This window comes from Dermacentor albipictus, chromosome 1, assembly GCF_038994185.2.
Source record: "Dermacentor albipictus isolate Rhodes 1998 colony chromosome 1, USDA_Dalb.pri_finalv2, whole genome shotgun sequence".
In the NCBI taxonomy this organism is placed as follows: domain Eukaryota; kingdom Metazoa; phylum Arthropoda; class Arachnida; order Ixodida; family Ixodidae; genus Dermacentor; species Dermacentor albipictus.
In genome coordinates this window covers 299,862,001-299,874,670 of record NC_091821.1, presented here as the reverse complement: position 1 = coordinate 299,874,670, position 12,670 = coordinate 299,862,001, and the positions used below count along the sequence as shown (strand labels likewise).

Genomic DNA, 12,670 nt, shown 5'->3' with positions numbered 1-12,670 from the left:
TCGGTGTGCGCCATTCTGTAAAACATCACTATAAATTATGAAGACCTCCATCGGTCGAGAGAAAATTTTGCGAACGTGCTTTTAGCCTAGCTTCTGGTGCTCAATCATTCCGAACTCGAACATCGCCAAATGGTGGCGTTCGTCAGAGCAGCCTGCGTTGCATCCCCTACACGACTGTCAACGTAAAGTAAAAAAGAAAGCCAGAAAACAAGTCTGATGCGCTTTGCTATGCTATGACAACACGGTTAAGTGCTGCTCGAGCTATCCTGGTGATGTTCATGATTGGATATAGCCACTTATGAGCGTGTGTCGAACATCCATTAAGCAAAAATCAAATTATGGCGTTTCACGTGCCAGAACCACAATTTGATCGTGAGGCAGCCGTAGTGCGGGGCTCCGGAATTATTTGGGCCACCTGGGATTCCTTAACGTCCAGCTAAATCTAAGTACACGGGTGTTTTCGCTTTGCGCCTCCGTAGAAATATGTCGCCGTGGCTGAGATCCGACCTCGCCACCTCGTGCTTAGCAGCTTAGCACCATATACCCACTAAGCAGCCACGGCGGATCCGATGTTCATCGATGACTGCTTAAGGTGCATTCACATGACCGGACGGAGGAGGAATTTTCGCAGCGGATGGCGCATCACATGACGCGCGCGTCATCAAAACTTGCCGCCCTCGCCTCGACCGGCCTCCTCCGCTCGCGGTCCGGATTGAAAATGCTCGCCGGTATTTCCATCCATCCGTTTGGCGGTCGTCTGGCCTCAATTTAACGTAGTCAGCGTCAAATATGCCAACATTGGATGGGTTGGCGTGGCTACGATGGCGTGTTGTCGGCTTGATGCATCCGTGGCTTGATGCCACGTGTGTTTTTGTTGTGCAGGAGTGACCGCATGTGCTTTTGTTGTGGTGCAGCGGGAAAGGGGAGTCGTGGTTGCGCGCGCATTTCTATTTAGACCGCGCAGCCTGCGTGACCTCAACATGAGTGAGGTGCACAAGAAAATGCTAAGTGAAGAAGCAACCGGCACTTTTTTTTGCTCTTGTTGATGGATTCGCAGCGCTATTGAATATAGAGCACGCCGATTATGCAAGCGCGCAGCACCGTAACAGGCTATGGCAAGAGATCGCTCTCGAAATGGCTCAGCGGCGTGCAGAATCAGCGCCTTACTGCGTCGGTGTGTTATTTGCTATAACTTCATTTTTGGGATAATGACGTGCTGCGTAACCAATAAATAAAGAAAGAGAGAGGGCAGGGTGCTCTGTCATTTCTGCGCTCAGCCCTGCCTCTCTTTTTTTTCTTTTGTGGTCAGCAGCAGTTCAGTATGAACCATGCAGCCAAAACATTTACTTCATTTTTGGGAATGCTCTTCTAGATTTGTACCATTATGTTTTCTTCATCTGATTGAACCTCTGCGGAGTTTTTAAAAACGGTTTTCGCGAACAAACGCCTCACCTTCAGGAATTTTCACCCAGAGGAATAGCATCATCTCCTACAATAACCGGGGGCATTTGAAGATCCGGCGAACTTGCCACTTTTACGGTTTTGGGCAGTCCTGCATTTTATTTCATCAATTGCTTTTCGTAGAGGTGTTGGCTGCCAAATGCCGCCATCACCTTGTGAACCAGGACCGCCAATGTCCAAATAGCGAAACCTATAGTTCGCATCAACAAGCGCAAATAGCACTATGCTGAAGGTTTTATTGTAGTTGAAATACAAAGAGCCTGAATCTTTGGCTTGATGCACACATGCTTTCCATCTATCGCACCAATACAATTGGGGAACTGCCACTTTTCTTTGATGTCTTACATGGCTCTAGACCACTCTCCGTCAGTCTTGGGGGTCTTCAAGAATTCGTCTTTCAGCTCCAGGTAGATTGCCACACATCTCTCTTTTATGAGCTGGTTGACAGTTGAGTGTCCTCCCTGAACTGTCAGCTTAAGGAGTAGTGCGTTTCTCCTATTAAAAAAAGAAAAAACAAGAAATTGTTGGTTACACCAAAAATTAAGAAAGACAGAACTCCACATTCGAATAAAATATGCACATCTGATATTCACACTGGAATCTGTGTAAAGCGAATCTCTTACAAAGCGGCTATTTTCATGCTATGAAACTAAATTCCATACACACAGTTGTCTTTATTTCACCATATTTCCAACATTCTTATGCAACATGTTTATACGATGTTCATGCGCCGTGCCGGTCAAAACAATTTAGTACCATAATGTTGATGCGCCGTAGCATTCGCTATATCTACGCCGAAATACACGAACTGTTCATTGCGAGAGGTAAGGGCAGTCATGTCACAATGAAGATGTGTCTGTCATTGTACACTATGCACAGAGATGTAGGACGCTAAAGAGTGCTTAGTTCTTCTTTTTTTTCGTTTCATTCCCGCGTCCACGGGCTAACGGAAATAAGTGCACCCGCACATTACACGCGACGTGAAGCGCGCACTTCCCAAGAGAGCGGCAGCAGTCACAGTCGAGAAAGCTGGGGGATGCCTTCGCTTTAAAAGTCAGCGCGCCTCATGAAAAGTGACACCTGATACTTCAAATTGAAGCAAACGCTAGTGCTTACCTGCGGCGAGAAAGCGAAGAGTGATTTGAAGCCGTGTCTTCGCTGGCACAGATGGTCTCACGATGGTTTCTTGCCACTCGATTGTATGTTGATCGCGGGCCAGAAGTTCGAAAAACTGCGTGCTGCTGACGCTCAGTAGGCGCTTGTATTCGTACGGATCACAGTCGAGCGGATCTTCACGAAGCAAGCTCTACCCGCCGTGGTTGCTCAGTGGCTATGGTGTTGGGCTGCTGAGCACGAGGTCGCGGGATCGAATCCCGGCCACGGCGGCCGCATTTCGATGGGGGCGAAATGCGAAAACACCCGTGTGTTTAGATTTAGGTGCACGTTAAAGAACCCCAGGTGGTCTAAATTTCCGGAGTCCTCCACTACGGCGTGCCTCATAATCAGAAAGTGGTTTTGGCACGTAAAACCCCAAATATTATTATTATTATTACGAAGCAAGCTCTAACCACAAAGCGTATTCTTCGACATCCGTGGTTTCTTCCAGCATAATCGTTTTCTTTTTACAGCCTACACCTAGTCGTCTTCACTCACTTCGAGTAGAACAGCCAACGTGGACAAACGCCGCCAACGCCGCCTCCGATAGCTGTCTATCTTGGAATGCGCACTCGTACCCAGCAATTTGGCAACGTGCGTGGCGTTTGCGTCGAGAGTAACCACGCGGATTCCGCAAACGGCGCTCCGGCTGTGGGAATGCGACCTAACTCGGCTGCGCCGGATTCAAGTGATGACGTCACTATTTTGTCCGCGGAGCAGGCGGGATTTTGCCCTCGCGTGTGTATCCACCTTTATTGGATTCATACATTCGGATGTAAAGTGCACGTGCATCGGATATTTCGTGTCGTCTGGAGTACGTCCTGCTTCAAAATAAGCAACTATATGGACGGTCCTCTTCCGTAGGCGCTTTTGCTTACTCGGTATAAAACAGGCACACCTCAGGCACGGGCGGACGGGCGGACGGACGGACGGAAGGACGGAAGGAAGGAAGGAAGGAAGGACAGACAGACAGACAGACAGACAGACAGACAGACAGACAGACAGACAGACAGACAGACAGACAGACAGACAGACAGACAGACAGACAGACAGACAGACAGACAGACAGACAGACAGACAGACAGACAGACAGACAGACAGATAGAGAGACAGACAGACAGACAGAGTGCAAATCACATACGTAAATAAATAAATACATAAATAATGTACCAGTTAACCGTTTACTGCTAGGATGTTTTTGCATTATTGTTATTATTATTATTATTATTATTATTATTATTATTATTATTATTATTATTATTATTATTATTATTATGTTATTATTATCGGCTTATATGAATCGGGTGCATAGACAGCCGGCAGCAGCATTTCGCAAGTTATCGTAATCGACAGAACGATGCCTTCGTGAGCGGCCCTCTAGCTCTATTTTATCGGAAATCTGTTTTGAAAAGTTAATGCACGGATATAATATTCAATGATAAGAAACACCATCATTCGCAAGGGCAGGAAGCTTCCATGTATTCCTACACGCTTGCACACACTGCTAGGTAGCAGGATCTGAACGTGCGCATAGAATATTGGAGAAATAGAACATAGGCGATTGCTTATCATAAAGGGCGGCGATTATTGGCTCTCCTGCAGAGAGCCGAGGTAGCCGCTGCCACAAAAAACACGTGTGGTTCGAGGTGCAGCGCAGCGGAAAGTCGAGTATACGCACTGAGAAGCTTGCTGGGCTCCCCTGGTGGTTTGAAGACCTGAGGTACTCGGAAGGCGAGCTCGTCGGTGGTGATGTGTTCGTCCGTGTATACGTAAACGCTGTAATTCAGCTCACCCAGGTCGCCATAGAAACGCACGCATGGCACAGTGTGCGCCAGTTTCTTGCGGCTTACGTCTTCGCACACGACAGGCACGTCTGCACCTGAGTTGACGGCCACGTGATCGAAAGGAGCCTCGGTCCAGATCCCGATACGATCGGAATCTGCGATTGAGTGCCTTCTTGAGTGTTTTGGCATCTACCTCATGGCTGTCCTGATACTTGAAAGGATAGAAAGCACATCCATTTATATAGCTAAACATATACCTCTATGGATAGCATTTCTGAATATTAAGTGAGCTTAGAACAACGTAGACAGGCTAATTTTGTAGTATATTCTAAAGCGCAGTGCGTTAGACGAAATATTTTTGACGTTGCTTAGGGAGATCTACAGAAGCAGCCGTGTATAGATAGAACGGGGAGGCCGGAAACGCACAGAGCCATGATGGCTTATGGTATTTCATAATTCAGAATGTAAGTTCATGTGTATCTCTCGGAAGCAGAACAGCAGCATTTACACCTATTTCCTGAATTCATCGGTACTCTCACTGCAGACACCGCTACCTAGGCGTCAAAATATCGAACAAACTCAGCTGGTAACCACATTTTACACCTTCAGGCTGACTGTTCAAGATTGTTCGGCTTAATAAAAAGGTCCCTATCAATGTCGCCCGCTTTTATTGGCAAACACGCCTACGAAACATTCACCCACACTGAACTCAAATATGGGTCACGAATTTAGAGTCTTCACTCTTAACGCATTAGGATCTGTACAGACTCCTGTTGCGTGATTTACAACTTGAAAATAGGATTGACACACAACTACCAGTAGCATTCAATCTTCTCTTAACCTTCCGTCCTTGTCAACTCACCGCATGATACCAAAACTGTGTCTTTTTCACAAACTCTAACAATATTTACCCGTGCTGCGTAGCACACTTAACCCTACTCACCGAACTTGCCATCGACTTTTCAACAGGTTAAGTGTACAAGCTTCTCGCGGAAGTACCACCGCATTTCATAACTCCTTCCTACCCATTACAATAGAGCACTGGAACGAGATGCCACAATCTATAGTTACTGAGTGCTATGGCCCAAAATTTAAGCAGTTACTGACAGCCCATTTTCAAGGCTAATCACCCTGCTTACAGCTGTGCCACGTCTTACCTTTTGTTTTGCTTTTAACATCCATACCACTTTTGTTAATATGGCTACTCTGTATTTTTGTTTCATCCACCCCCTTATGTATTACCACGAGAAGGGCCTTTAGGAAGTAATAAGTTATGATGATGGTGACGATAAAGGATCTAATTCTTTCTCACAAATCGTAAATTCGATCTTTCATGAGGAAACAAGTAATGACGTGATATCAATTTGAGAGCAAGTCATATACAAATGGTCAAACAATCTATAAATAGATGACTGCATACCGAAATGAACAAAAGGTACACTCAAACATCCACCGACATAACCTGAGGAGCAAGGGGAAGCAGAATACAGCTATAGTAGACAATGGAGGAAGCGGTGAAGAAAGTTGGTAACTAAGCATGGGATAAGGTAAAATATATATAGAGAAGCAGGAGGGATCAGAAAATGAGATAAAGAAAGGCAGCAATAAATGCTTTGGATGGAACGATAAAGATTATGCACACATATAAATACGGCAAGAAGCAAACACGGAGAAAAGATCTGTAGGATAGCACAAAGGGCATTCCTATTTGAGGCCGATATCACTTCCTTAGCACAAGAACATCTTCAAAACATTTGAAGCAGGATCAGGCATGTCTTATCTAGCAAAAGTCAGCAGACGACTCTGAGCATCGAAAGTAGATGCCAGGACATTCACTCAGCAACAACTGTAGGGAACGTCCACCCTCCACTAGTGCCGGAATGCGAAGCGGATGGAAGCTTTAAATGGTCAAAAGTCGATATAAACAAGAGTAATGCTAGAAACAAATCAGGGAAGATGTCGATAGAGCGTGGGTCGTTACAGTGACTGGTAACTGTAGAATCTAGAGATAGAAATTTTGAGAACCAGAGAAAAGTTCGAGGAGAGATACGCAAAATGCTTGACTACAAGATGCAGTATAGCCTGATTAGAGCCGCTTAGTTCCAAAGGGGACGACAACAAAAATCACCATCAAGTTGCATCGCTGTGGCCGACATTGTCGAGTTCTAGCGGGAGGCAAGCGCAACCTTCGAGTCTGCTCAACGCGCATAGAGGAGCAGTATACCAAGAAGCGCTCGCTTAAGTTGACGCAATTTTCCGATTTATACGGCATAACACACCCACAAACTTCGTCGGTGTTGCTTTCCACTGCTAGATCTTGCATCCCATTGTCTCAGTTTTTGGCGGGCGTGTGCGGCTCAGCGAAGTGCAAGGTCTTTGGGCCCGCTAAGGTTCTTGCGCCATGCGGCTACCATTGCCACAGCCAAGTAAGGATTGTTCTGTGGGGTGTCGACTGGCGCCCCATGCACCGCAGCTTAGTGGAGGCTGCTCAAGCCGGCGCCCCTATGTGCGCCTTATTTGCAGAGGAAGAAAAGGTCGGGGACGCCCTCATTTTGTCGGTATACAGGCAAATTTGCTCAAGTGGCGTTCGTCGTTGGGGCTTTCCTAACACACATGAAATACCCCAAGTCAGTTGAAAGATTAGGAATGCTTTGCTATAAAGATCATTTTGTTGTAGAGGCGTTCAAGAAACCAGGTGTTTTTTTCAGCAACTCTAATCTACAATATTTGCATGCCTAACCACATTTCGGGTCATTTAAAAGTTTGAAACAGAATGGCGGTATTTTTCTTTATGCCAAGGATGGTGTGAAATGTGTGCTTGTTTCCGTGTACGCTATGGTTGGTTGAAATTGTGTAGTACTGGAACTTCTCATGAGGCTATTACAATCATTTTATACAAGCATCTATCGGGTAAATTAGTTTTTATTGAGCATGTTTATGGAAGATAGCTGGAATATATAAAATATATGTGTGATATTGAACGCCATGGTCAATAATGGCAGAAGGTATCAGTACTGAGCTGAAATCTTGCGGTCAAGGTTGAAATGACTACTTCGGTAACAAGCATGTTGCATGACTACAGTAATCGTATTCTGTTTTGTGTTTTGCTGTTTTTGCCGCGCGAATTAACCCAAGCATTCAAATTTGCGTATATGTTTGTTTTATAATGAAACCTTTATTATCTGGTGAGTTGGCACCAGAGCTAGGTAGCGAGGCACTGGAAGTGGTAAAGGAATACATCTACTTAGGGTCATGAGATTCATCATGAGATTGATTGATCATGGATCATGAGATTGATCATGGATCATCCAGATCATGAGATTGAAATAATCAGAAGAATAAGAATGGGCTAGGGTGCGTTTGGCAGGAATTCTCAGATCATGAACAGCAGGTTGACATTATCCCTCTAGAGAAAAGTTTATAACAGCTGTGTCTTACCAGTACTCACGTACGGGGCAGAAACCTGGAGGCTACTTAAATTAAAAGGGTTCTACTTAAATTGAGGACGACGCAACGAGCTATGCAAAGAAGAATGATGGGTGTAACGTTAAGGGTTAAGAAAAGAGCAGATTGGGTGAGGGAACATACGCGAGTTAATGGCATCTTAGTTGAAATCAAGAAAAAGAAATGGGCATATGGGCAGGACATGCAATGAGGAGGGAAGATAACCGATGGTCATTAAGGGTTACGGACTGGATTCCAAGGGAACGGAAGCGTAGCAGGGGGCGGCTGAAAGTTAGGTGGGTGGATGAGATTAAGAAGTTTGCAGGGACGACATGGCCACAATTATTACATGACCGGGGTAGTTGGAGAGGAGTGGGAAAGTCCTTTGCCCTGCAGTGGGCGTAACCAGGCTGATGATGATGATGAGTTGGCACTCGATCATCGCGGCCATTTACTAATAGTTTTTTTTTATTTTTGATGGATACGAAATACAATGAAAACGGACGAACGTAACGCTAAAAATACTACTGAACGGAAAACAGAACACTTCGGCAAGCACAGTCGCTGTTTCACAATTTATACTAACCTTCAGCAGCACCTCTTATGGGTGCTTTCTTCTGGTCCATATTTATTTCTAAAGGTAACGTTGGCCTGCATCTAGCTGATGACGACGCAGGAAGGCCTGCTATGGTGGAAACGCTCCATGGGACACACCTTTTTCTGAATCGCGTCGTTTGCGCCTTGGGTAGGCGGCGTCCATGAGGCGCTCCGCAGACTCGGTGCTGGGCCCGTAGCAGACGGTGGGTCCACCCGTGTGCGCACCGTCGGCCACGATCTCTGCCAGTGGGCGGGAGGCGTACGCGACCGGCGGGTTGAAAGCCTGGCGACCACCAGCCACTGCCCTGGGGCGCGTGTGGTCTCGCAGCTGCACGAAGCACAGCGTGACGAGAAGCAGCTCGAACAGCGTGGCAAACCAGTGGCGACGCAGCGCCTGCACGTACAAGGTCCGCCACAGCACCAGGCCAGTCTGACGCACCACCATGGCGCTGCTGCTGCACGGGTGAGTGCAAAAGATCATGTCGCACAAGTCGTCGTTGCCTAGCACGCGCTGCGCTCTTATTGCTGTCACGCCAGGAAAGAAAGGCAATGGCGCGAGGTAGAGAGGAATTCGTTGGCAAGACACAAAATTTGTTAGCGAGCGTTTTATGTTTACTTTCTGCCTACTAGCAGATAGCACTGTCCCTTTCGGGACCCATGAAGGTCGGAGCTAAAGAATAAATATATTAAAACAACACGAACTTCATTTCAGCAAACGCTGTTCTATGCGCCCACCTCCAGGATAATACCATAGATAACCTAGCCTGGAATGCTTCCGCGAGAATTCAGTGGAAATGTCAGCATTCGCAATGTTTATGATATGCTCCCAGAGTAGCAAATGTACAAAAAAATGACAATATCAATTTACAGTAAAAAGAGGGCGAAACAAGGGCGATAATAGCTCATGTATCAAGAAGAGCTCGTTTCTACCTCCGCAGTGTACATTGATGCTCCGTGAGCTACGAGCACCAATGTGTGCTACCGTATGGGCGAGCGAGGTTTTGCGTGCGTATCTGTGCGCCCGCCTCAAGTCGGCTTCCGTAAACGTTCATTTACATTGAGTATAGATCGTATCATAGAGCTAAAGAAATGTGTTCGATTTTGTTACGCAGCAAGCAATGACAGCTAAAATTATTTGTTTACACAGCAGGCAATACCAACTAAGAGAGTTGCTGCAAAGCTTGGCGACATAGTTAAAAAAAACGTTTACGCTGCAAAATTGATTTCACGAATTCCAATTAATATGAGCTGTTGTGACCGGTGGTCCGACGTTGTGAGATGTTCATTCAAAATGGAGGAATAGGGAGCGTGGGGCTCCGCCAGACATCCAGGACGTTTTAAACATAGACGTTTATTTTTACATTTTGTGCAATATTCAGGATGCATACTGAAGGTAAGATGATCACATTCAAGTTCCAACTGTCGACCTATTTTTCTCATCAAGCATCCGTATCCTCAATTGAACACCCCGTCATCCCGGTGCCCCCGTCTGCCTCCAGTACGACGCTGGAAGATCGCCCGCCTGTCAGGAGGTCGGTAGTCTTATTTCTCCGAGGAGCGCTTGACCCAAAGCACGCGCACATCACTGGGCACGAAGAGGGAAAGAGGGAAGCACAATGAGCCAGTCTCCGGTGTGGACGTGGAAGCTGATGGCAGGTGATGTGAAGGAATGTCTCCCTGCACCCTTACGGCAGTGCCCCTGCTGAAAGAGCCCCTCCAGGAAAAGCCCAACCCTTCCTGGCAGAATTGTTTACCATGAATCATCGCAGTTCGGGATGGCTATAACGAGGTCGTCAGCTCGTTCCCCATCGTCGCGCATTGCGTGAGCGACAGGTTTCGCGGGTACATGGCCGATCACAACAGAGCCAACATCACACATGACATCTTAAATGATTACGTTTTGACATAATATTAGCTCACAAGTACGATCTGCACACTCCGAAGTATGTTGTACACAATATGAGCGTTCATTTTTACCGTGATCATATTTGCGCGTTCTCGCAGCCGTTCATATTGGCGTATGGCGCTGCAGCATGATTTACCACCAGAAAGCGTCGGACACGCAAAATGTATTATTTTTCTTTTTTTTCAGCAGGCGGCAGCTCCTGTGCGTCCAAGAAAAACGTGGTGAATCTCATAATCGAAATCATCGAAATGCTAGTGAAAAAAAACTTTGGCTCCTCCGGTCTCGGTGGACGGACTTCTGCTTAAGATGTAGCGTTTTCTCCTCAACTCATCTGAGGTGGCACCTAGAATATTACATGCGCGCTCTTTTAAACGTCACATGAATATGTAGGTCGACTGCTTTGTACTCGAACCGTTACTACCGTACTCACCAATGCATATCGTCGTATCGTCGTCGTAGCGCCAGATCCCTTCTACGCACTTTGCGCCTGCCACGAAACGAGCGATAGCGCGCCCTCTTTCCTGCTTAGGCACATCTGGATTTGGCTACTATCCGTCGGTCAAGCTGGCGCTGGACAAAGCTGGTCCACACCACGTAGCGTGACAGCCTTGGAGGTCACGAGGGTGCACTCCAGCTCTGCCATGCACGGAGCAGACGTTATGCTATGCGCACGACTGTTGGGCGCAACTGCGTCTGCAGCGTGGCGTTAAGCACCGCAGCCATGATGGGGTGCCGCGACGAGCCCTCTCGATGGCGAGCTGCTCTGACAACCGCGGGCTCTGGTTGCGCTTTTTAGGGGACGCAGCTCCAGGCACGAGGCGACGCTACACAGTTAGAACACCCGCCTAGGGTGCCTCCGCGTTAAAGGGCCCCTCAACAGGCCCCACCGCAAATTTTGGTTATAGACTGAAAGTTGTTATCTAGGGAGCGTTCTCACGCAAACATTTTTCAAATCGGCTCATTAATAGCCGAGATTAAAATATTTCAGTGCCACGAACTTATCGTTTCAGCAGGCGGGCTCCACTGCCAAGCGAGACGCTCTCTTCACTCACCCCGTCTAGCCTTCGCAAGACCCACCATGGTTGCTTAGTGGCTACGGTGTTGGGCTGCTAAGCACGAAGTCGCAGGATGAAATCCCGGCCACGGTGGCCGCATTTCAATGGGGGCGAAATGCGAGAACACCCGTCTACTTAGATTAAGGTGGACATTAAAGAACCCCAGGTGGTCCAAGTTTCAGGAGTCCCCCACTACTGTGTGCCTCATACTCAGCAAGTTTCGGTACCTATGCACGTGAACCCACAAACGTGGGAATAAGTAGACGAAGCTGAAGTACATCTATCTTGCTTCGGTGCGAAGTAAAAGAAAAAACACGCAGACATTTGGTTTGCGTGTTTTAATATTTCTCTAAGCTTAATTTTGTCAATTCAAGCAGCAGATCGCACAGATAACAGATGTCTTGAATGATTCTCGAAATCACGTGTCACCAAGAGCGACGTCACACTGCGGACTCGACTACGTAAGCGCAGAGGCACGACTACGTCATCCTCCGGCTTGGAGCGCCGTGGCCGCGAGGAGAAAAAAAAAAACGGCGTTCGGTTTTAAATTTCATACCTTTCCGCGGCACGTAGCGATGTAATATTTTGCAGACACGATGGTTATCGCTCAATGTATGTTCTGCACTTGTCAGCTCAAAATGGCCAGACCAGCTGAGGGGCCCTTTAAAACCACCCAAGTATGTTCGCGCGAAAACGGACCGTGTATTCGGGCTAGAATAGGGCGGCCACGCTTCTCTTTAGCACTCCTGCATCCACCACTTTTACAATTACACTTGGCAACCACTGATAGCATGGCAAAGCAAGCTTCGCTTTTACAAAGCACTATATGATGCTCTGCTCTACGGTATCACCAACAAGGCCCAGTTCAAATGCGTGGCTTAAGCTACTTCACTTTTCAATGGCGTCCGCATCTCAAACGCCGTTCTGCGTCTCAGTAAGCTTTGCAACACTTACTTATGCGAAATGCCGAGCTCCACTGGTCAGGGTGCGGTGCTGCTGCTGCTGCTGCTGCTGCTGCTGCTGCTGATGATGATGATGATGATGATGAATTTTCAATTAATGGCACAAACCCACTATGGGGAATAGGTCACAAATCGAGTGGTGATATGATTGACAAATGAAATGAAATAATTCATATATAAATAAATATTACAAGAAAGGCAAATAAATGAATAATCGAAAATAAGAAATAAATTGTTATTAAATGAGATAAAGTAGTGTTTAATAAGGTAGTCAGCTTTGCCTTGATAGGAGTAGTAATAGGAACT

At 46.8% G+C, this 12,670-nt stretch overlaps 1 protein-coding gene across 1 annotated transcript in view; it reads right to left on the bottom strand.

Annotated features, from left to right (window-relative positions):
- The window catches only part of LOC135916811 (uncharacterized), a 105,205-nt gene extending 92,799 nt beyond the window's left edge, over positions 1–12,406 (bottom strand). Inside the window, exons 1-3 of the mRNA XM_065450249.1 lie at positions 12,357–12,406; positions 8,559–8,893; positions 4,295–4,555 (exon numbers count right to left, since the gene is read on the bottom strand). Coding sequence (XP_065306321.1) covers positions 4,295–4,555; positions 8,559–8,886 — 589 coding nt within the window. The 5' untranslated portion in view covers positions 8,887–8,893; positions 12,357–12,406. The remainder of the gene's footprint in view (positions 1–4,294; positions 4,556–8,558; positions 8,894–12,356) is intronic.
- Positions 12,407–12,670: the final 264 nt, after the last annotated feature.